Source organism: Setaria viridis, chromosome 9, assembly GCF_005286985.2.
Source record: "Setaria viridis chromosome 9, Setaria_viridis_v4.0, whole genome shotgun sequence".
Lineage (NCBI taxonomy): Eukaryota > Viridiplantae > Streptophyta > Magnoliopsida > Poales > Poaceae > Setaria > Setaria viridis.
The window spans coordinates 56,303,575-56,328,650 of record NC_048271.2 but is presented as its reverse complement, the minus strand read 5'-3'; the positions used below and the strand labels follow the sequence as shown (position 1 = coordinate 56,328,650).

At 48.9% G+C, this 25,076-nt stretch overlaps 1 protein-coding gene across 2 annotated transcripts; it reads right to left on the bottom strand.

The window, feature by feature from the left end:
- Nucleotides 1-3,600: 3,600 nt before the first annotated feature.
- LOC117836983 (homeobox-leucine zipper protein ROC3) lies at nucleotides 3,601-5,100 on the bottom strand. 2 transcript variants are annotated; one of them, XM_072290634.1, is made up of 3 exons: nucleotides 4,670-5,100; nucleotides 4,079-4,349; nucleotides 3,601-3,987 (listed from the first exon to the last, which is right to left on the bottom strand). In XM_072290634.1, the coding sequence occupies exons 2-3, from the start codon at nucleotides 4,250-4,252 to the stop codon at nucleotides 3,607-3,609; spliced, it is 555 nt and encodes a 184-aa protein (XP_072146735.1). In that variant the 5' UTR covers nucleotides 4,253-4,349; nucleotides 4,670-5,100; the 3' UTR covers nucleotides 3,601-3,606. The 2 variants fall into 2 exon arrangements, with proteins under 2 accessions (XP_072146735.1, XP_034572403.1); XM_034716512.2 differs by having other exon boundaries at nucleotides 4,079-5,100.
- Between the last annotated feature and the right edge of the window lie 19,976 nt (nucleotides 5,101-25,076).

The following is a 25,076-nucleotide window of genomic DNA, read 5'->3' as shown; positions in this document are numbered from 1 at the left end:
GGTGATAGGAGTGAAGCGCGGTGTCAAGGAGGTGCGTGGAGGAGGAAGACTAAACAGATTGGACGGTCATAAGGATGTGCACGAATCTTAAAAGCATTTGCGATAACTAATCTTCTTAAAAAAAAGAAAAGGAGAGAAACCCAAACAGGAACAGCCGTCGTCGTGCTCCTCCTCCGCACCGGGATGACAGTGGGGCACACCCGTCCATGTCAGCTCCAACAAACTGCATTGAGCTCGTTCGGTGGGCTTCAGCTGCGGCTTTGGGCTTCTTCCGGCTTGGCTTTTCAGCCCAGCCGTTCGGTGGGCTTCACGGTGAAGCCGTATTCCAACGTCTTCCACTGACGCGGTCATCCAATTCCTCTCGCCTCCCGTCCCCATCCACTTCCCACATACGTTGCAGCTCTCTCTCGCTCCCTTTCCGCCGCCGCCGCTCCCTCCGCTCCCCCGCTCCGTTGCTTGCGCCCGCTCTCCGCCGCCAGCCGACCCTCGGCTCGCCCGCTCCGTCGCGCTCGCCCACGCGAAGCCGCCGTCCCTCCCGCTTCTCCTCGCCCCCTCCGTCGGTCGCGGTCCTCCGGATCCGTCACCGCCGCTCCCTCCGGATCCGTTGCTGCGGCTCCCTCCGCACGCCCGGTCGCTCGCTTGCGCCCGGTCTCCGGCGCCTCGCCCGCTCCGTCGCGCGGATATCGCCCCCTCCGTCGGTCGCGGTCGCTCCTGAGCCGCCGCCGCCGCTCCCTCCGCTCAAAAGCTCCCTCGGTCGCGCCCGTCCTCCGCCGCCGGCTAGCCGTCGCGTGCAAGGACCTTCTCCCAGTCCGTCGCCCCCTCGCTCCCCTTCGCTCACAGGTATGGCTGCTCCCCCATCGGATTAAGCTTCGTGAGGCTTGTTTTACATCAACAAAAGATGTGTAAATTTATCCTCCAATAAAGCCCATGTTCTGTACTTATCATTATGATGACTTGATGAGATATTGTTTTATCTTCTTCTTTCCTAAACTTTAAATGAAATCAGTAGTGCTAGATTGATAATCTATCTTCAAGAAGCTACTTGACATGTCTTTTGATCTATGCATAGTGCAGCCTGTGTAATTATGGTTTAGCCTTCAGATTCAAACCACGGTAATGCCTTAACCTGATTCATATCAGTAAGATCATACCCAGATGAATTTACTGATTGAATAATGGAGACAGTGGAGATGTTGTGGTTTGTTGTCTATTATTACATATTAGGAACTTTATATAGAAAATCAGAGTCTGGATGCCGCGACAATTGTTACTGACTTAGGCAAGCAGACAATTGTTACTGACTTAGGCTCAGTAACAATTTCAAGAGTAGCTATTTGTGATTGTGGCCAGAAAGTTAGCAAAATGGACTCTGCATTTTAGGAATACTAAAATGCTCTATTTGTTTGTGGTTTGTACATGAACGTCCTTATGTTCTGACTATGTTAGATAATAAACTACCTACTGCAACATTCTAGCATGGCATGCTTACTTCTACATTTTTATTGCATATCACTCTTACTGTAATTGTCAAATGGAACTAGTGTATCAATTTAAATTCAGGATAACTCATTGGAATGATGAAATTTGCACATCAAAACCGTGCCAGCTTTCTTTTGTACTCGTGATTGTACTTTCAACCTTCTGGATTATGTTGACCGTATGTTTTTGGTTTTCTCACCTTCCAGGCGACTGATACAAGGCTACTAGGAGGCCAACTGCGAGGAAGTATCAACGGTGCCCACACTGGCATCATCATCGACTGGGTCCTGCTCTCCCCCCCCCATGTGCCCGTACAATTTCCGCCACAAGCGCGCCAAGACACCTGCTAAGGCAAGTAACATATCCAGTAATTTTACATTGCTTAGTTGTACGCAGCTCCTGGTTATTCGTAGCTCGGTGCCATATAATTGCAGCTCCTGTGTACTCAGATGAATAACCGTGCCAGCTGGGATGAGGGCACGACGAAAACTTTGCTGGACTTGTGCATTGCTCAGAAGAACCAGTTCAACTGGAGCAACAAATGCCTCACTAAGTTGGGATGGAGGAATGTGTACTCAGGCTTCAGGGCACAAACTGGGTTGCATTTGGGCAGCAAGCAGCTCTAGAACAAGCTCAACAACTTGAGGAGGGCATTCCTCACCTGGCTGTCCTTGCAAAACAAATCTGGTTTAGGGCGCGACACACAAACTGGTGGTGTGTCTGCTGATGCCACCTATTGGGAGGAGGACGCAGAGGTACGTCCTATGCCTGGCCCCTAAGTTACTCGGCATCTTATCTGTACTGTTATGTTTGTGACCTTGATCATTTACTGTTGCTTCAACATTGCAGGACACCACTGGTGGTGGTGCCCAGGCGAGGTCCCAATCGAGTTCTGTTAAGCCTCCACCTTTCCTCGACGAATTATTTGAGTTGTTTGGCCATGAACCCCAAGACAGGGGCACCTTGCTGACGGGCGGAGGTATTCGTGAGGCGACACCTAGCGTGGGGACTGAGGGTAATACAGCAGACTTGGAGCAGGACCCCCCCTGCTAGTAGTGCTCGTGCCATGTCCAAACGGCCGGTCCGGGAATTCTTTGTGGACAGTCCTACGAAAAAAGAAGTGACAACTTGGAGCAGTACATCAGGGAGCTATCTGAGAGTGTGGCAAAGAGGAGCCTGCAACGTGCACACCGTACCCATGACCAAATGGTTCATTGTATGCAACTCCTAAAAGAAGATGGTATACAGGAGGGGTCTCCGCTTCACTGCCAGGCTATGTATTTATGTACTAAGAGCGCGGAGTATCGGTCGATGTTCATGGAGATGACAACGAAAGAGGACCGAATGAGCTGGATACAATTCTACTGGGACATGACCAACAAGAAGTGATTGTGCCATGACTTTGTTTAATTGTAGTGATGTGTAGTGATGGGTTTCGAAATTAATGTTTGCACTTGTGTTGGAACAGTAATGTTAGCTTCTGTAACATGTCCTGATCGTTGAACCTTTCTTTTTAGTGCTAGTTCAGTTCCTTTGAAGTTTGTTGCCATCCATGCTCAGCAATTTATTTGAAGTTAAATTGAATCAGTTCTTTGTGTTACGTTCCTTTCATTACTATCTGTTAAGTTTTACCTATAAGTTTTGTAGGTAAGTTCCTTTCAAGTTAAATTCCTTTCAAGTTGGATCAAAACTCTTTGTACCTTGTCTCATTTTACAGAACTTTGTTTACCTTGTCTCATTTTAAAGTGCTTTGAAGATATTCGGAATTTTGATGTCTGTTGTGTTTAACTTTTGGACAAGTAATTCAAGTATGAGTAGTGCAGAGGAACAAAACAGTGACACCGGCAGCGACAGCAGCTCTGTGTTCGATCTGAAGTGTTTAGGAGGAGCTGTAGCTGGACGGAACCCGCCAGTTGATCTGCCACGCATGACGGGACGGCAATGGGTTGAGCTGAACCTTCAGGACAGGCCGCGGTGCTTCGATAATTTTTGTATGTATCCCGACACTTTCCTTCAGTTGCATGATATGTTGGTTAGCAATCATGGATTGAAAACGTCGCAAGGGGTAGAATCTGTTGAGGCTTTAGCTATGTTCGTGTGGGCGTGTGCGACACAGCAGGCTTGCCGTCAAATTAGAGAAAGATTTGACCGGAGTTTGGACACAGTTAGTAGGAAGATGGCGCATGTGGCAAATGTAATTCGTTTGCCCAGAAAATCATCGCTCCAAAGGATCCCGCGTACTCTAAGGTGAATCATAAGCTGAACCAATATGCACCGTTTTTTGATAGGTGCATAGGTGCTCTCATGAGTCCCGTGTGGATTCCAGTACTGGACGAGGCCCCCGTGCTGCGGCTTCTGCTCGGGCCGGTCGTCGTCCACGTCGGCGAAGCTGAGGAGGCCGTCCAGGTGGCCGCTGCCGGAGCCGCCGCTGAGCTCCATGTCCATCTCCAGCTCCATGTCCTCGTCCTTAGCCGCCTGGAGCGCGCCCATCATGCCGCCCTCCTCCTTCTGCACACATGAATGCGTAGTAGTACCATTTCATCAGACACAGAGAAAGAACAACCCACGCACGCACAAGAAGAACAAACGGAGCACTTACAGGTAGTATTAGGGAGGCGGTGGTGGTGGAGAAGTGGTGGAACGGCATGGCGGCGGCGGAGGAGGACATGAAGCCGGCGAGCGCGCCAGGGTTGGGGATGAAGAGCGCGTCCGCCGAGGATGAGGCCCCGGCCATGGCCGCCATCGAGGACAGGACCTGGCAGTCCCCAAACATCCTTCCTTCCTTCCTGGCTCGACCGGCAGACGAACCGATGAATGAAGAATCCCTCCTCCTTCTCCTCCTGCTCTCGTCGTGCGGCCCGTCTGGTGATCTTGCGTCCCAAACAGAAGCAGCAAGTAGTAATTAAAATCCAAGGCGAAGCATGGCAGGGCGAGTACAGGGGGAGAGGAGGAGGATTTAGCGGGGCGTACAGGAAAGGGAAAGGTTTGGGGGGGAAGGGAGAAGAGAGGGGGATCGGAATGGAGGGGGCGAAGGCGATGGGAGTGAAAGGGCAAGGGGAGGGAGGGGATGGGGGCGGGACAAGGGCGGGCGGAGTAAATGGCGGCAGTAAATACCCTGTCGGTTGTTCTGTGCCTCGGCGTACCCCCTGCTTCCTCCCCCTCCCCCCTCGCCCAAGCTCGCTCGGCTCACCTACGCACTCACGCAAGGTTGAAGACGAACGATGGCGAGGTGGATCGATCGCCTTCTCCTTCTCCTGCCTTTGCCCCTGTGCTCTCGTCTTCCCCTCGCAGCAGTCGCAGCAGCCGGCGCAGCGAGGGAGACGACGACAGGGGAAGCGAGGCAGCAGCGGCGGAGGAGACGGCGCGGTTACTTGTTGGTGTGCTGTGCACTGTGCCTGTCCGTGCGTGACGCGACCTCCCCCCGCTTTGACCTCTTATTCCGCCTCGCCTTCCGCGTGACGCGCCCCCGCTGACCTCGCGGCCCCCACCCGCCGGTCCCGGCCGGAGCCCCACGTGGCAGCGACGGTGCCCGCGCCTCCCTGGGCAGGCCAGGCCCCACCCGCGGGCCCCGCGTGTCACCCACCCGTAGAGACTAGAGCGAGGAGGAGGAGCGCGCAGGCGGGCGGGCAGGCGCAGCGCCAGAGAGCGTATCGTGGGCGGGTGGTACAAATAAATGCGGTAATTAGGGAGTGGGATTACAGCAGCGCGCCGGTGTGAACTGAACTCGCCGTCCCGTTCCGTTGCGTTGCGTGCTTGACTAGCCAAGCCAGACTGCCAGAGGGAGAGAGACTGACGAAAGGCGTCAACAAAAGTCAACAGCCCTCTCCCCCTCTGTCCCGTCCGCCTGGCTGCTGCTGCTCCGGCATGCGCGCGGCCTCGTAGAACGGGCCCCCCCCTTTGGCGCGCGATCGCTGTCCGTCCGATCTGGGCCGAGAGCGCGAGATCGGGCCCGTCATCGTGGAGAAAGCGCGTTACGGCGGGGGCGGGCATGGCGCGCATGTGCGTGGTCTTCCTCAGCCTGTTGCAGCGCGCTGGCTGGGCTAGCCGTGTGGCCTGTGGCGCTAGGCCCTGGCCGTGCTTAGCGCCCCCTGCCTGCGGCGTACGAGCGCGCATCCATGCATGCGTGTCGCGCGCCATCAGATCACAGGGCGTACGCGTGCCACGCGGATTTGGCACAGTAATGGCGCCGGGGGAGGATCAGCACGTACAGCGAGATTGCGGCTAAAGCAACCGATCACACCAAATCTTCTCTTCTTATTCCCTTCGAACGCTGGTAGGCGGCGAACGTGATCACCGGAGATATCGATCAGAAATCAGGATGGTCAGCGTCTTCTTTTGGTCCTGTTGGACGCCAATGTCTGTGGCGGCCATCGCGGCATCGCCGGCGAGCTTCTTGGCGGCGGCGATGGTGTTTCCTGCAGGCGGTCGTGTGTCGTGCTGGCAATGACGTGTAGGTGTGCCGTGTGCGTGCCTCTTCTAGGGTGCGTTTGGATGGGAGACAATGTAGGACGGGACGGTCCTGTTCCAGTTTTCTGGGATGGGATGATCCCATTTCATGTCTGGTTGAATGGAATGGGTTCGTCCTAATTTTTTGTTTGGTTGGAGAGATTGCAACAGACGGGATGAGCACTGTTTTCTCCTTCCGTTAGACACCGTTTGTGGGTCCCACTCGTCATACTAACAACGTCTTCTTCCTCCTCCCTGCGCCACGCTGGCCTCCCTGCTCGCCTCCGCTGCCCCTGGGTCACGCCCGCGTCCGCCCCCTGATCCACCCCGCCGCCCCCCGATCCACCCCGCCGCCACCCCTGGCATGCCCGCACCACCCCTGCTCCACCCCGTCGCCTCCTGATCCTCCCAGGCGCGCCCGCCTCCGACCATATCCGCCCCGGCCGCACCCGCTTGCGCCCGCGTCCGCCCCGACCGCACCCGCCTGCGCCCGCGTCCGCCCCGGCCGCGCCCGCCTCCACCGGCGTCCGCGCCATCCGTCCCGGCCGCGCCCCCGTCTGTCCCGGCCGCGCCGGCGTCCGCCCCGTCCGTCCTGGCCGCACCGGCGTCCGCCCCGTCCGTCCCGGCCACGCCCGCCTCCGCCCGCGTCCGCCGGTGTCCGCCCCGGCCGCCCCGGCCGCGCCCGCCTCCGCCCGCGTCCGCCCCGGCCGCGCTCGCCTCCACCTGCGGGAGCCCCAGCCGCGCCCGTCTCCGCCCGTAGAAGCTCCCGCCGCGGGAGCTCTGGCCGCGGGAGCTCCGGCCGCACCCGTCTTCGCCCGCTGGATCTTCGGCCACGGCCCCATCCGCGGGAGCTCCGGCCGCGGCCACATCTTGCCGCGCCCGCCCTGGCCGCGGGAGCTCCGACCGCGCCCGCGAAGAAACGGCGTTGACGGAGATGAAGTGGGACGCCCCCGTCCGCTCATTTTGGAGGGACGGGGGTATCCCGCATATAGAGAGAATATTCTCTTCTAGGGATGTCTCCGTCCCACCTGTCCTCCAACCAAACGCGGGAGGAAGTGGGATCGTCCCGTTCCGTCCCACTTCGTCCTTGGAACAAAACGCACCATTAAGGATTGGGTTGTAATTGGCTTCTATGATAAGGGCACTCTTTTTAATATAGTATATGGTTATTATAAAAAATCAAAATAGTTCCTTGAAAACAATTCAAAAAATACAGCATTGACGTGGCCTACGATAAGATCTGCACGGAAAAAAAAGAAAGCATGCAATGCCGGAAATCCATTTATGTGTGAAAGCTTAAGATCCCATTTGATAGGGCGTCAGTTTTTCCACTTTGATTTATCAGGTACAACTAGTCTGCGATTGAGCAACCAATGCACCATATCGCACCAAATCTTCGCTTCCAGCATTCTCTTCGACGCTGGTAGGCAGCGACCGAGATCACCGCGATATCAAAATGCCATTGTCTTTTTATCCTAAACAGATAGGGACGGAATCAGGATGAACACCTCGGGGGACTAAATAGTAGAGATTAAGGGCTAGATCTAGAAATTAATGGTGATTTGAGGCTTTATCTATAGTGTTTTACAGGTAAAATCAGGCTGTGGGGGGGGGGGGGGGGGCCCGGATAGCGATGCCCCTGCAATAAAATTAAAGAGTGCACATTCCATGCTTAAGCATTAAGCATGCACGGGAGGAAAAACCAAAAGTGGTCGATGCTTGGAGCCGTTTCAGCGTGAAAGCTAAGAGTTTCACCATGGATGACCAACGAGGCAATGACTAGTAGTACCAAAGGAAAGGAAAAATATATATGCAGTTTCCATTTTAGGCCTATATATGCAAATTCTTTGCTTTTCTCTCTCTTTATTTATGCATCTTTGAGGGTTCTGGGATGATCGTGCACGTTTACCGTAGGACGATTAAGGTGTGGTTTGGTGCTAAATGTGGGTGGAAACTGGAAACCCCTTGATTTGATTCATCAATCCGATCAGACAACGTTGTCGTACAACGTTGTCGTTGCCCTCTTTGAAGGTATGGTGTTTTTGCACAACATACTCCGTTCAAAAGTTTCTTCTAGATTAGACAATGGCTTCGTGTCCAATGTCGTTGTCCTCTTTGAGGGTATTGTTTTCGAGTCATATACTTGTACCTTCTCATTGCAGCGGTGCCTAATATAGGAATGAGGTTATGGATTCTTGTAAGCAATTTTTTTTTTGTGCGGACGGAACTTTGATGTTAGGCTGTTCGGCTGACTAAGAGGTCGATGTATATATATTGCCTTCAAGCTAGTGGGCATTCCATTGGCATTATTTGGCCCCGTTCTTCTCCCTGACTCCCTTCATATATTGCAGGGCGATGGCGAGTGAACAAAGCTCATGAAACCCAAATATAATGAGAAGGGCCGTGGTGCATAGCTCCTGAATACGTGCTTGTAGCTCGTCCAAGAGATTCGACATTTTGAGCCATTTCGTCATGACTTAGTCCATATATGGGCAAATTCTTCTGTTGTCGTACCAACCACAACTGCGACAGATTGATCGACATCATTGACATGGATAAATTTAAGAAAAGTGATATACTAAACCAATATTTTAGAAGTACGATACTAGACTAATGCTGTGGCTTCCTTTCACAAATATTTTGGATCTCATTAACTCTTTAGCAGCGCATGCATACATACATACATATATAGAGAGAGCGTGAGTATGAGTATACTCTATGGCTGGCCATAAAATAGTTATTCTATAGCTACACCACCTGGCTGCCAGTGTGCACTCCCCACCTCCGTTCCGGCTAGAGGGCGAGCCAGCCGAGCGTCCAGGCTAGGAGCCAGGTCATCACGCAATGGGTGCCAGATTGGGAGGAGTAATCAACAGTAAAAAATAAATTTCTGATAATTCTAGATTTCAACTAGATTATCGTGCTAATCAAAACATGTCTCCGTCCAGTAAACATGCAAGTGCAGCTTACATGAATTTTTTTGAGTTACGAGAATCTGTCTTGTATCTGAATTACTAGAATATCTATTTTGGATTTTTCAAAAAAAATAATAGCCGCTTTTGCTAACTTTGTAGATCCAACAACCGATTTATAAGAATCTGTTAACGAACAACCGAAAGGGGGTCTTCCAGTTTTATCTCCGCCAGCCCCGGACAGATTAATTGCGTATTAATCGCCTTAAACATCCAACGCCTACTTTATTCAACGGACTGCTGACCACTTCAACGACAAAGATCGCCTAAGTGCTCGGGGGCTGCGGGTACCGTACTCGTTGATCAGTTTTTTCTTTTCCCAAGATCTCCAAGGGTAAAATGGATAAAAGCTGGTTTGACCCTAATCCTGACTCTTCGACTCAACCTAAGGCTCGGGGGCTACTCCATATGGAGTGCGATTGACATCGCACCACCATATAAAATTACTCGGGACAGAAACAACTCAAAGAAGCAGAAAGAGTACCTTCCAGCCACGCGACAATACTCGAGCACTTCAGCCTGCAACCTCTACGACTAAGCTACTCGGATAGTGCCCGCAGTGCCCAAGACTGTGGCGCACGACTACAAAGTACTCGGGGGCTTGTCGGGCATACACCCTAGGTCCACGAGTAGGCCTTGGACGGCCCACCAAGGGATGTACTCGGATAAGATCAGAACAAGGATGGGCGTATCCTACTCGGACTAGTCTTGTATGTTTATGGAAAACTACTCAGGCCATTACCCAGTAGAACTCTGTAATAGTACCCGACTAGAACTCAGACTTGTAACCCTGCCCTCCCGCGTATATAAGGCCGGGCAGGGACACCCCGCCCCCTCGAACAAGACGCAACTCAATACAAACCAACACACAGGACGTAGGGTGTTACGCGATCTAGCGGCCCGAACCTATCTAAAACGTGTTCCCTGCGTCACCATTGATTCCTTGATTCTCGACGACCCTTACCGCATAAAAGACCACCTAGGGTACCCCCTAGGCGGGTTGCTGGTCTAAAACACCGACAGGAACCTCACACGAAATGAAATGTACATGAAATCACCTTAGTTACATATACGTAAGGGTATATACATGAAATCATACAATAACATGAATCCCACAAAGTCCGGAATGTTTATATGAATTTCAACAAATTAGTAGTACTTTGTAAGAATTTCTACCAAATTTCTACTAATTTCTACATATTTATTGGAATTTCTACAAAATTTCTACTAATGCCTAATAATTTTACAATAATATGAATCCCACAAAGTCCAGAATGTTTATACAAATTTCAAAAAATTAGTAGTACTTTTGTAAGAATTTCTACCAAATTTCTACATATTTATTGGAATTTCTACAAAATTTCTACTAATGCCTAATAATTTTACAATAACATGAATCCCACAAAGTCCGGAATATTTATACAAATTTCAACAAATTAGTAGTAATTTGTAAGAATTTCTACCAAATTTGTACTAATTTCTATATATTTATTGGAATTTCTAGCAAATTACTACTAATTCCTACTAATTTGAATGAATTTCTACAAAATTTATCAACTGATTTTCTACTAATTTTTTATCTAATCTACAAATATCTATTGATTTTCTAACTAATCTACTAATATCTATTCATTTTCTAACTAAAAAATAAAAAAGGTGGCGACGAGGTGGCCGGGGCGGCGGGACAGCGGCAGCTGGGGGGGCGGGACGGCGGCAACTGGGGGGCCGGGACGGAGCGAGGTGGCCGCAGTAACAATGGGCGGAGGCAGTCGGCGACGAGGGACGGAGGCGGCGCGCGCGACAGAGGCGGCGACGAGGCGCCGTGATGGACGAGGGTGCGGCGGCGACAAAGGATGTGGTGTGGACGGAGGCGACGACGAGGCCCCGCGATGGAGGCGGCCGGCGGCGACAAGGTCGATGGGGCGTGACAGAGGAGGATCGGAGGTGGGCCGGGGCGATGGAGGAGGAGGCGGTCAGGTCGCGGGCAAGGCGGTCGGGCAGCGGAACGACGATGGCCAGGGCGATGGGCAACGAGGACGACGGCGGCCGGCGAGGGAGGCAGATGGGCGGCGACGGAGCAGGCGGGAGGGCGCGGGATCTTGGCGGCGGTGAAAATTTGGCTAAGTGCCCTAACTGGTGTGGGGTGGGGGTAGAAGAGTCTATAGTGGGTTTTATCCCCCTTCCCTTTTATCCCGGTTCATAATTGAACCCGGGACTAAAGGTCTTTTTGTCCCTGGTGCCAACACCAACTGGGACAAAAGGGCCCCCCCTTTTATCCCAGTTGCTAACTGTAACCGGGATAAAAGGGTACGTCCTCGGCCAGAAACGAAGACTACCCTTTTATCCTGGTTGCAGTTGTCAACCGGGATAAATGGGGGGTCTTTTGTCCCAGTTGGTGTTGGCATCCAAGACAAAAGGGACGGCCTTTGATCCCGGTTGCTTTTGGCAACAGGGATAAAAGGTCCGTTTGTCCCGGTTTCTATTGGCACCCGGGACAAAAGGACCTTTTCTCACACTTTCATCTCCCGCCTGTTTTTTGGAAAAGGATTTTATTTATGTTTTCACTGCATTTCAGGATGCAAAAACAAAAAACTTCACATATTTTGAACATGCAAAAATATATTTAATTAGCAAGTATATTGACAATAAGTGTGAATTAGTCATTAATTCTATACCAGTTCGTTTAGCCTCTAAAATAATTATTTTACTGCTGTTGGCGCTAGAAATCGGTCAACCGAATTCCAGCAACCAACACACGACCCGGGAGAATCTGCTTAGCTCCTGTTCGGGTGAATGCCCTGGTGCGGTTCGCGTGGCGTGCCAGCCAATCTGACCTATTGATTGGCAAGGAAAAACACGTGTCAGGTCCAGAAATCTCGATCGGCTGAGTTTCCGATCTTGAGAGAGTTAATCAGCGAATCGGCCGATTTACTGTAATGATGAAATCGGCTATTAAACAGCCTGATTTCTGTAGCCTTGCAGACGGGAAATCGCTAAAATAATCGGCACAAAGCTATGATAACAACACCAGGAATAGATCTAATCGGCAATAAATAAATTTAACAATAGAAAATAGAGAGAGCCGACACTACTGATCCCTAGCTGGATAACTGGTGATAAAGACTAGAAAAACAGGTAGAAACCTATGAATCTAGCAAATATCGATAACTAGTGAATAAATCTAAACGAAACAACAGTGATACGCCCGGAGTTAAAGCGTAGATATTACTCGATAATCGGAACTTACAGAATCGACCGGAGATCAAGATGATGTAGCCTTGCCAACCCGCACGAACTCGTGGAAAAGAGAAAAGCAATAGCGAAGTCGCTTAAAAGTAAGTACGAGGAAAAAAGTAGCTTGTTGTATTGATTGGTTGATGATTACAGATTTCCAAAGGTAGCTATTTATAGCCCCGTACAGATAACTTCTTAACCGACTAGAATTCTATCCCTAATTCAAACAGAAAACAAATATCTACAAGCACAATTCGTGCTAAGTTAGTTACTCCACGCTTCGTGGGCCGGTTTCCACCTTATTCTTCTATCCCTTTCCAAGCCCGTACAGGCCCAATTAGCCCATCTTCCAAATCGGCCTATTCCTTATCGGCAAAAGATTACTGATTGGGACCCTGGTGCATTCGACCCAAAGCGAGACAAAAGTCACCAGCCGATCTCGCACTATAGCACTATTTGGCCGATTCCCAACTGCGCTTCTCCGATTTCCCTTCTTCTTGGCGCCGATTCTTCTAGTGACGAAATCTGGCGTCAACACATGCCCCCCAGTTTCGGAGTAAAACATAGTCTTTTACTTTGAAATTCTTTATAACCTCCATTCCGAAACGGCCGCAGTGAAAATATCCTTCCGTTTCGCGGTCTTCTAGCTGATCATTGCAATTTTTTCGAAACGAGCGCCCACGACAGCCACTACCCCCGAAAAACTCGAAACGTCGGCGCGGTAAAAATTCCATTTTTACCCCCCTTCAGGCATCCTTTAAATAGCGCCTCACCCGCAACTCATCTTCAAGCTCACGTCTCTTTTCCCAGCGCGCGCGCACTCTTCCTCTTTCAACACATTTTCCCTTGCCGCCGAAGCTTTCTAGCTCCACCTCCTGTTACTTCTTCCCTCTTCTCTTCCAATGGCGGCTCCTTCCGGCAGTTCTCCCGCACGCGATGCCCCAGAGGTAGCGCCTCCGGTGGTGATGGCGACAACCGTCACTCCTTCCACAGATGAAGGAGCTTCATCAGAGATCCCAACGGCGATCCCCATCGCGGCCCCGTCATCCGCATCCACATCGGCGACCACACCGATCACTCAAAACTTTATCCCAGAGGTAAATACCGAATCCTTCCTCTATCGGCAATGTATTCACCTTAGATCTGTTTCTTACTTTTCCACACTCCCTTTCTTTTTAGGCGGTTAGGCATAGAATTACTATTCACCTTACGGGAAGTCCTGGCCTTGTTTGTCTCGGTCCCATGGGAGACCCAGATCCAATAGATCTTATAAATTCAGAAACCGACCGGATACCCTTCAAACGGTCTGATATGAACTTAGATCACTGGGTGGGTACTTTCAGATCCTGGCCGAATGAAACTCCAGGTTGGAGGGAGTGGTACCAACGAATGGCCGCATCAAGGAGCGTCTCATGGGACGAGCTCAAAATCGGCCAGTGCATCAATCTTTCCTTATCTCAAATGGAGAAAAATGAGCCGTTAGTGATGGCGGATTCTTATTTCTGGTCTGATGCACTTAATGCATTCTTATTTGGGCACGGTCCTATGACTCCCACACTGGCCGATGTGGTCCTGTTGACCGGCCTTGACATATCCTCCCCGGACACACCCTTCCGCCTTTTGACCACAACATCACATCGGCTGGACACAAGGGGAATCGGCGGTTGGAAGGGTTTTATCAGAAGTAATAAGAGGACCGGGGCCGTTGAGAACAGGGAGCACACGGCTTTCCTGATGATGTGGCTAGAAAAGCACTTCTTTTGCGGAAGAGCCGCCGGCCCAACAACCAACACCCAAGCCTTAGCTGAGGCACTGTCCAGAGGAGACCAAGTCCCCCTCGGGAAACATCTCCTAGGGGCTGTGTACCACATGCTTCATCAAATCGGCATAAGATTATCCAAGGGAGAGCCGATCGGCAATCAGGGCGGGCCTTGGTGGTTCGTCAATCTGCGGTTAAATCTTTACATGAGCAGAATCACCCAGCAGCCAGTGGACCATATGACATTCCCAAAAATTGAATCGGCGGAGGACCCCACCGAACGTCGCCGATGCATGTCCTTTGGTGAAGCGGCGTCAGCTTTTCCAGGTTGCGCGTATTCCGCTACAAAGGTAGCTGGGTACTTTCGATGCTTCTATAATGGATTTAATGAAGACGCAACCATTTGGTTTCCGTATCAGCGGGACAACCCAGTCTTTGAGCTCCCTACCTGCTTCGATTCGGCTTCTGGCCGATTTGATGAAGATCTTTATGAAGGGCTGATCAAACCAGGACTCCTACCGGCCAACTTCTTCTCAGGGAAGGATGCCCCTACGTACGAATTCTACAACCCGTCTGCTGCAGCACGACAATTCGGCATGGGTCAACTGCCAATTCAAGTGTATTTTGCTGGCCGAATCAAGTTTAGAGATGAGCTCACATCTGGCCTGGATTACGGTCGGTTGCGAGACCGAATTCCGGACTCCAGTACAATTAACTTGAATGACTGGCTATTAGTTCCATTTGCCGTTCAGCCGTTCAAACTCTGGTGGGCCGATTGGAAGCAATTTCTCTTCTGCAACTCAGCATCGGCATACTGCAATCTTCTGGACCCGGCCAACATTGACCCAAACGCCGAGGTACTTCTCATAGCCGATTTTTATTCTTCTTAACATGATTGAGTACTAATGATTTTATTATTTCTTTAGGCTGAGAATCGGGCCCCTCCAACGCACAGCCGCAGCGGACGGTTAATAGAGAGCCATCCATACACTACTTATCCTCTTATCGGCTATAACGCCCCGTCCGTTGACGTGATCGCTGGCCGGTCGAAGCAGGTTCATAAGAGGACCACCAAGAAAACCAGTCGTCGAGTCCGGGCTCGTACGGATTTGGCGGATCCTCCTGTGCTTGTATCGGCAGAAACTTCGACCGCACCACCTTCTCAGGTCATTCAAAGTGCCGATAGTCAAGTCATTACGCAAGCTGGGGCGGCCGCCGCGCCGTTGCCGTTGGAAGCTATACAGGTAAGCCTAAGCCTTACTGTCCCCGATTGTAATTCTGTTATTAATCCTTCTTAACCTTAGTCTACACAGAGCACTCCTATGGAAGCACAACAATCGGCAGCAGCTCAACCAACCATCGTCACGCCCTCTCTCCCATCTTTTGAGGTATAGTGCTTATCTTACCGATTTCCTGCGGGTATTCGCGTAATGTACTTATTCAATCCTCTGACACAGGCCATCGGCACACCGAGCGCTTCTCGACCACCGATCTCTTCTCAGGGGGCTGGTCCAAGCACTGCGTCGATTGTCGTGGAGTCCTCTTCATCCGATGAACCCATGGCGCAGGCTACTGAGCAAGGCACGACGGCTTTACAAGTGCAGCATGAGGAAATTCGCTTCAAAATGGTAAGTTCCTAACTCAGCTTTCACCCAGCCGATTTGTTCTGATTCCCCGCCGACTCATCCTTTTTCCTTATTTTCCTCAGGAACAAGACTCCCCTGATAACAGCCTCTTCTCCTTCGCGGTTGCACTTTCCGATGACGAAGAAGTTGCTTCCCGCCAAGTCGCTCTAAGCTTCGTTCCTGATGACGTCCGAGCTAAACTTACCAATATCCGATCCCTCCTTCAGGGGGACATCGGCCGATTAGTAGAAGATGCTTCATCGATTCGGCAGCTCTTCAGTGACGTCAGCGGACGAGTACCAGAGGAGGCGGAAGAGGCTTTGGCGCCGGCGGCCTTCATCGAGTCCATGAGGATCCCAGTCTATAGGGCCCTTCGCCACATGGCCGATCGCGCAAAACTGGCTAAGACTCGTGAAGATGAAAACGCTTTCAAGCGTCAGGCTCAAGAAGCGCATCGGCGTATCCATGTTCTAGAAGATTTCCGCCCGGCGATCATCGGTGAGATAGACCGCCTCAAACGTCGAAGGGCGGAGCTTGCCAAGGAGATGGAGCAAGTGACTAAAGCAATCAGTGCCGAAGAGAGTAAACTTCAAGAGCTGCCCTCTGTTATTGCCGATTTGACACGGGAGAGGCAGCAACTTGCTCATGAGGCCTTAAGACTTCATCGCAGCGCATCGGAGGTCCCTGGATCGGCGGAAGAAGACCAACAGGTTCTTGACTCTGCCGATCAGATCCGGCGTCGGGCCATCACGGCTATCGATACCCTTCTGGGTAATCTGTAAAACACTGACCGTTTTGTACGAACATTTACTATCTTCTTTGACCGTCCCTCGCGATGCCCTTTCTATTTACTGCCTTCTTATTACCGATGGGACGTGGCCTCACCAGATTTCCACGCATTTTTTCCCATAAATATCGACCTCGGCGCCTACTCCCGATAGTATTAACTTGGCTCTCATTTCACTTCTCTTCTTCTTCTCATCGGCGCGACTGCTTCGTCATGGCTTCACCGTCCTCTTCTTCTGTTAACCAGGTGAAGCCCTGACCTTTACCTTCCCTTAGATCTTAGGAAAAGAATGTTTCTTCTTATCCCTTCTTTGTTTCAGCCTCAACGTCTCAGCCCGGAGCTCGTGCGCGCCATCGAGTGCATCCACTCTGAGGACCCATTGTCATCGGAGGACAAGGCGCTGATCCTGGCTCACCGAGAGGAACTCCAAGACCACATTACTGCAGAAGCTCGTGCGGTCTTGGATTCCGTGGTGAGTGAAGGTAATCGCCGATCTCCAACCGTCAGGGGCCGTCGCCGTGACGAACCTGGAGATGACGTCACCTCGGCAGCCCGCACGATCCTGGACTTTATGGAGAGGAACGGCGGCCAGCGACCTCCCACCGATAGGAACCGTCTGCTTCCTCGGCCAATCGTCCTTGCGGCGGCAGAGGCCTCGCGCCTCCGTGTCGTGAACGAGTTGGAGCGGAATGGGAAGGCGTCCCAGAAGAAGAACAACTAGTTTGTTTTTTGTATTTTTTGTTCTAAGGGCGACTGAATGTTTTGTCGGCCATGTAACTCGTCGCCCGTACCGAATAAATGTAATCGGCCGATCCGGTCGACTATGTGTTTGAACCGATTCGTATCGGCTATGTGTGATTGTGTTACGGTCGATTTCTCACGCTCCGACCCATATACTAGGGTAGTACCTTTTCAAGTACCTTCCATTTAGAGCTCTGGTAAACTCTTCTCCTTCCATTGTCTCCAAAATATAAGCGTTTTCTGGAGCGCATCTGCCGATTTTATACGGCCCTTCCCAGGTAGGGGACCATTTTCCGAATTTAGGATCTTTCGACCCGATCGACAACACTAATTTCCATACCAAGTCTCCGTAGGAAAACTGTTTGACTTTGACCTTCTTATCGTACCACCTGGCTACTCTCTTTTTATTTTCTTCAATGCTTATCAGGGCCCTCAATCGTTGGCTAGCCAAATCGTCAAGTTCCCTTTTCATAAGTGATGAGTAATCGTCGGCCGATAACTGGTCCTGGAGCGAAATGCGTCTCGATCCTGCCCTTGATTCCCACGGTAGTACCGCATCGTGACCGTACACCAACTGGTAGGGAGACAATTTGGTAGCCCCGTGACAAGCCATCCTGTACGCCCACAGGGCCTCAGTCAAACATAGATGCCACTTCTTTGGCTGTTCTTCGATTTTCCTTTTGATCAACTTGATTATTCCTTTGTTGGAGGATTCTGCTTGACCATTGGCTTGGGCGTAATACGGAGAAGAATTTAACAATTTGATTCTCATATCGGTCGTAAACTCCTCAAATTCCCCCGATGTGAACATTGTTCCTTGATCGGTTGTTATAGTCTGAGGGATACCGAATCGGTAGACGATGTGGTCCCTTACGAAGTCGGCCATGATAGTCGATGTCACGGCTCTCAACGGGACTGCCTCCACCCATTTGGTGAAGTAATCAGTAGCCACCAGAATAAATTTGTGCCCCTTGCTTGACGGTGGGTAAATTTGGCCGATAAGATCTATTCCCCATCCCCTGAACGGCCACGGCTTGATGATGGGATTCATGGCCGATGCGGGTGCACGTTGGACATTTCCAAACTTTTGACATTCCTGACAACCCTTATAATATTTGAAACAGTGTTCGAGGATCGTAGGCCAATAGTACCCGTTGTTCCTGATCATCCACTTCATCTTATGTGCCGACTGGTGTGCTCCACATACACCTTCATGGATTTCTCCCATTAGAGTCTTGGCCTCTTCTGTCCCAAGGCATTTAAGAAGGACTCCGTCAATCGTTCGGTAGAACAGATCGTCTTCGAGCAGTACGTATTTGGTGGCATGAAAGCGTACTCGTCGCTCCACCTTTTTAGACGGATCCTTCAGGTAATCGGCAATTTCTTTACGCCAGTCGTCGGCTGCGAGTTCTAAAGCCATAGCGCCCAGAATCGGCCGATACCCAGATGCGTGCTGGGCGAGTTTGTTTGCTTCTTCGTTGCGGTCCCTTGGAACGTGCTCGATTACTGCCGATCTGAATTCTTTTAAGAGCTGTAAGCAATCTTCGTAATAAATTCTTAATACGTCATCTTTGCATTCAGCCCTTCCAGTCAGTTGATCCACAATAAGCATAGAATCTCCAAAGATCTCAACAGAATCGGCCTTGACTTCTCTCAATAATTGTAACCCTTTTAATATAGCTCTGTACTCCGCTTGATTGTTAGTAGCGGCGGTTTCTATCGGTAGAGAAAAATCATAGCTTGCCCCCCGAGGCGATATGAGAACGATGCCGATTCCTGATCCGACCCCGCACGACGACCCGTCGAAAAATAATTGCCAAGGCGCCAGTTCCACGAGGGCGATCTCCGGTCCACAGTGCTGGGCGACGAAATCGGCCATGACTTGACCTTTGACGGCTTTTGCCGATTCATACCGCAGGTCAAATTCTGATAGAGCCAAGATCCATTTCCCGATTCGTCCTTTCAATATCGGCAGTGATAGCATGTATTTTACTACGTCATCTTTGCATACGACTACACATTCTGCTGTCAGTAGATAGTGCCTGAGTTTTGTGCATGAGAAGTAAAGACACAAGCACAAACGCTCTACTGGAGGATATCTTGTTTCAGCATCCAGGAGTCTTCTACTGACGTAATAAATTACCCGCTCTTTGCCTTCAAACTCTTGGACTAGAGCCAATCCAATAGCTTTTTCATCGGCTGACAAATACAGTTTAAACGGCTTACCAGTTTGAGGGGGAACCAAGACTGGCGGTGAGATTAAGTATCGCTTGATATCTTCTAAGCTGGGAAATTCCCGCCCATTTTCTTGGTTTCCCATATTAAGCTGGGAAATTCCCATCGGTTATTCCTATATATGGGCCAGCCATTAGCAATCCCCCACCAGCCCACCTTCCATTGACCCAGCCCATCCCTTCATCCCCCGCTCAGCCGCTCCCCTTGGCCTGCGTATATAAAGTGAAAAACCTAACCCTCTCTCACTCACTCCCTAGTCCGCAGTCCCTCGATGCCCCTCGTGCCTTCCTCTTTGGCTGGCGGCCGCCACCCCATCTGGCACTCGCCATGCCACCACCCTGTCTGCCACTACGCCATCCCATCCTCCACTCCGCGCCACCAGTCCACCACCCGCCATGCCGCCACCTGGTCCACCACTCTGCCAGCCCGCAACCCCATCTGTGACTCCTACCTCTACGGCACCAGCTCGCCACCCCATCCATGGCTTCTCTCCTACGGCACACCGGACGCTGCCACCCGGCTACTTCCTCAGCAAGAGACGGCGACGCACGGTTGAGCAAGGATGCCTCCGCCCAGAGGAGCTCCTTCTGCCTCTGGCTCGGGCACTAACATTCGCCTCTTCGTGGAGCCACCATCAGTGCCGCTAGCAACATCTTTACCACCAAATGTCAATGCCAGCACCCTTGCTCCGACTGCAACTCCAGGTATGTACATCAATACATGTAGTTTAGTAGGTTTGTAGATCTAGACATGTAGTGATGTAGGATTGTAGGCAGTAGATCTGTTGTTCATCAATGATTCAATGGGAATGTTTTGTTATAGTTAGAAAAATGGGTTCTTTGTTGTGCTAGATCAATGCCTCAATCACAATCAGCGGTACTGTTTTGTTCAAGATTAGAGAAATAGACTCTTTTTATTTGAAATTTTGTTGCAATTACTAGTTTAGTTTTTGTTAATTACGCTTTTTGTGATGGATACAACAGTATACACATTCCATTCATTGGCTTAAATTTAAATGGAACCTCTTCATACTTGTGATTAGAGAAAGGGACTTTTTTCAATGCTTGTTAGAATGGAAGCAATGTCTAGTTACTACATTGATATCAATGCCTCTTATTCTAATGTTGAACAAATTTGTCTCTTCGCAGGAATGGCAGGATGTAAAAGGTCTTGGTCTGTAAGTGGAAGCCCTAGTTAGGGTTTAGTTGTGTCGTCTACAAGTGCAACACGAACACCTGCATCAAGTCCAACAACTTGTGGTTCTATGCAAGGTCAAGCTTATGGGATGCCAACTATGGTTGTGACTGGTGGTAGTGGTGTTTGTGCAAGTGGCAGGAGTGCTGGTGCTGTGGCAGGTTGCAGTGGTACTGGTGTTGTTGTAGGTGGCAGTGGTGCTGTTGTAGGTGGCAGTGGTACTGTGAAGGGGCAGCAGCAGCTCAAAGCAGAAAAGGATCATGGAAAGGATCTCACTGTTATTGAACCATACAGGTATGATGAAGAAGCTAGTTTGAAAAAGTTTTACTTGGCAATTGTGATGCATGAATACCCTTTCAACATAGTTGAGCATGAATATTTCGTTGAGTTCATCAAATCTCTGCGTCCTAGATTTCCTATAAAGTCACGTGTTACAATCAGGAAAGAAATTATGAATACGTACTTGAAAGAAAAGGAGAAGTTGTATGGATATTTCAAAACTGTCCAATGCCATTTTAGTGCCACTATGGATATGTGGACTTCTAACCAAAACAAGGGATACATGTGTGTCATGGTGCATTGGATAGATGATGAGTGGTGCATTCAGAAAAGGATTGTCAATTTCTTCCATGTTGAAGGGTGACATACTGGTGCTAGGTTGTCTGAGATTTTTACTGAGGTCATGGTTAAATGGTACATTGAGAAGAGATTGTTTGCCTTGACTTTGGACAATGCAGCAGCAAATGAAGTAGCAATCAAACATATCATTGCTGATGTCAAGATGGATGGTAATGCATCACTAGTATGTGATGGTTTGTTCTTTCATGTGAGATGTGCTTGTCATATTCTGAACTTGGTTGCTAGGGATGGTTTGAATGTAATTGCACATACAATTGACAACATTAGAGCACTTGTTCTAGCTGTTAAAGGATCCCCCTTGCAGTGGGAGGAACTCATGAAGAGAGCTACTGAGTGTGGGTTGGATACAACTAAGGGCCTCTCTCTTTATGCTGCAACAAGATGGAATTCAACCTATTTGATGTTGCGTGATGCCTTATACTACAAGGCAACATTCATAAGGCTTAAGTCATTAGATCGTCGGAGGTATGAAAAGATCTCTCCATCTTCTAGTGAATGGGCCAAGGCATACAAACTTTTTCAATGCCTTAAGAAATTCTATGACCTCACAGAATTGTTCTCTGGTACTTTATATCCAACTACAAATTTATTCTATAGAGGGTTTTGTGATATAAAGCTTTTACTAGATGATTGGTGCACTAGTCTAGATCTGACTATTATGAAATGGCATCTTCTATGAGTAAGAAGTTTCAAAAATATTGGAAGAAGTCCTCTACTACCCTTGCTGTTGCATACTTCCTAGATCCTAAGTACAAAAAGGGCTTGTAGAATTCTACTTGAAGAAGTTTCATGGTTTTGGATATCGAGTCCATCTTGATGAATTTTATGATGCCCTTAAGAAATTGTATCAATTCTATGTAACTTATGCACCATCTTCTTCAAAAACTAAGAGTGGAGTAGATCAACCTACAAAACCTAGTGATATATCATATTTGCTAGTGGACCATGAAGATGATGAACTAGAAAATTTCTTGTATGAATCAAGTGGATCTGATATTGATAACTTAAATGATCTGGACAAGTACATGGTTGATCCACCTTTGAGGATTAGTGGAAAGTTTGATATTTTGTCTTGGTGGAAGAACCAGAAAGATGAGTATCCTGTCCTTTCCCAAATTGCACGGGACCTCCTGGCAGTTCAAGTCTGTATTGTTGCTTCTAAATCCACATTTAGTGCTGGTGGTCGTGTAATTGATCCGTTCCGAAGCCGTCTTGATCTAGAAATAGTTGAAACTTTGATACGCACCGAGGACTGGGTCGCTGCTTCAAGAAAGGGTACATTTATCTTGTTGTCCTTAATTTTCTATAACAAAATTGATCATATGTCTTGACTGTGCTAATATATGTTTTGTTGTCCTTCAATTTCAGATAGGAGAGTTGGTTCCATTATGGGTGCCCTAAAAGTTCTTGATGCCATTGCTACAAAATTGGCGCGTGAGGTACATATTTGCAAGTTCTATTATTGTAAAATGAGTTCATATTATTTTTTTCAAAAGATTTTGTCATTACAACTTCACTAGTTAATTGTTTTGCCTCATTGTCTATCTTGTTAACTAGGAGGATGAAGTTGCTGATAGTGATGAGGAGGTGAAGGGGTTCAATTGAAGGGATTTGGAGTTTGAATTGCAAGACATGTATGTAGTTGCTGTTGGTGAATTGTTGTGACTTGTGACTAATGCAATTGGAGTTGGGACCTTTCTTTTGGCTGCCTACTTGATGTATGGACCTACGGAGTTGGTGTATGGACCATGGATCACTGTATCAGACTATGTTATGTTGGCTGCTACTATTAGCCGATCATTTAGTTATGGACCTTGGTTTTATGTCGTCATGTCGATTTATGAACTTGAACGGTTGCACCTGAACTATCGTATGATTTATGAATGTCATGTATGAACTGTTGTGTTGTTTATATCTGTTGTCTGGTTATGATTGGATATGCCTCATTGTATGGGGGCATGCTTCATGTATCTGTATCATTTATGTTGAGCTAAGTGTTTCGAGTGGTTACAAGGATCGATGTTCCCGGTCCGTATTATTGGTTTCCGATTGTTATTGACATGTTCCCATTCGAATTACTTTGTTTCTGACAGCTTGAATTACCCGTTATCATTTTTCTGACCAGCTTTCCGATTTCATCTTCGATTTCGTATAAAAAAATCTAATATCAAAACTGGTTAGAGGGTTTTCTCATCCGTTCCCGATTGTTTTAGTCACACCTTATTGAGAGATTTCATTGTTTGAGTCCCAATCTGCATGTCTTTTGTTATTTGATACCCAATTTGCAAACCTTTTGAAATTTAACACTACGATATGAGAATTCTTAATTTCAGGTGCTTCTTCTTATTTTCCTTCTTTTCCTTCCCTTTAATTTATCTTTTCCTATCCATGTCCGCCTCTTCTGCCTGCGTCCTCCCATCTCACCATCAGGCGAATGAAGTGGATCAACCTCTTTTTGGCGGGCCAAACACTTTTTCTCGCTGGTCGAGCTTTCTAAAAAAAGCGATGCGAGAGCGTATTCTCTTATCTAATCTTCCTCCCTTCGCTCCCCCCATCGTAGATGGTTCAGCCACACCTGGTGCCACGAAATGATTGAGAACTGCAACGGGTCGAAATGCATTTTGTACTTTGTATTAAAAAAGTATTGCATGACCGAATAATTCAAGGAGGGGCGCACAGCGGGGAGGGTCCTTTTTAGTAGATGACTCGTCGGGCCGAGCGGGACTTCTTTCGTAAAAAGAACTTGAATAATTTAGTTTTTCTGAAGGAGTCATCATTTTCTATTAGGTAGTCCAATCAAGATCTGATTACCACGGCTTCCTCTCCCCTATAAATTGGACAGGATCGAGAGACCAATCTGCGAACCGACGAGACCGATCCTGTGCAGTCAAGCCGCCCTAGCTCGCTCGAGTGTCTGCAGAGACCGCATCGAGCCGAAGCGCGGCGATGGGATCCGTGCTGTCCTCCACCTACGCCGCGCTGTGTTCCTTCGTCGGCGCGCTGCTTGACAAGGTGGAGATGTGGCGGATGATGGCTGCTTACCCGCATCTGCGCGCCGAGGAGCGGGAGAATCTTCTGCGTTGGTTCAGGGACCAAGACGCGGAGGAAGACGCGCGTGACGCTGCTGCCAGGTACTTACCTATCGTCTTCTTCTCTGATTAGGAGTGCAATTGCTTGCAAAGCTAGTGAATCTTAGTATGTTTATTATGGTAATACGAACACGTTTTGATTGATATCCTCTCTATATTCAGGTTGAGAGGTCGTGATCTGAGGCCGACCCGGCGCTGCAATTACAAGCATCCGTGCAAGGGTTGATGCTGACAAGAACAAGGTGGCAAAAAATGTTTAATTGAGGGGAGATAGACGTATTATATTAGCTGCAAGTGTTTTTGTTCGTGTGATCTGTGTTCCTATCGTACCATGATTAAAACATTAGTTTGATGTTGCCTTTTTGTTCTTTAATTTCTTCTGTTCCTAGGCTTCGGGCCTCTATCATTTGTACATCATATTTTCCACACATCTATAGGAGTCTGAAATCAATCTTGATCTCGCTGGCAACCACCTTTTGGGTTCGTATTGTCGGCTTGTATTTTGCCAAGTGATTGGCAAAAAAAATAGCAAAGAGTTAGAACTATGTTTCCTGCCATACCAATCCTTATCAACCCCTATGCAACCGAACAAGGCTGGAAGATCGCAAGATCGGCGGAAGATGCGGGAACGGAGCAGCAAGAATATTTCTTCTATAAACAAAATAGTAGATGGATCCCAACAACAGCAGTATTGTAGCTGAATGCAATTATATCACTGTATGGGTGTATGTGTTCTTCTCACGAAAATATTAGTATTAGTATTGCCAAGAACAGCAGTAACCTAAGATAAGAGAAAGTACTCACCACAGGAGTAAACAATCCAAATTGATCTCTCAAACAAAATGAGAGGGTAGCAGGATAATATAGTGGACTTAC

What these genes read in the sequence shown, in the direction of transcription:
- LOC117836983 (XM_034716512.2), bottom strand. Translation starts at nt 4,252, where the DNA reads ATGTTTGGGGACTGCCAGGTCCTGTCCTCGATGGCGGCCATGGCCGGG. An exon ending in CCGCCTCCCTAATACTACCT is followed by an intron (nt 3,988 to 4,078) that starts GTAAGTGCTCCG and finishes TCATGTGTGCAG; the next exon opens with AAGGAGGAGGGCGGCATGAT.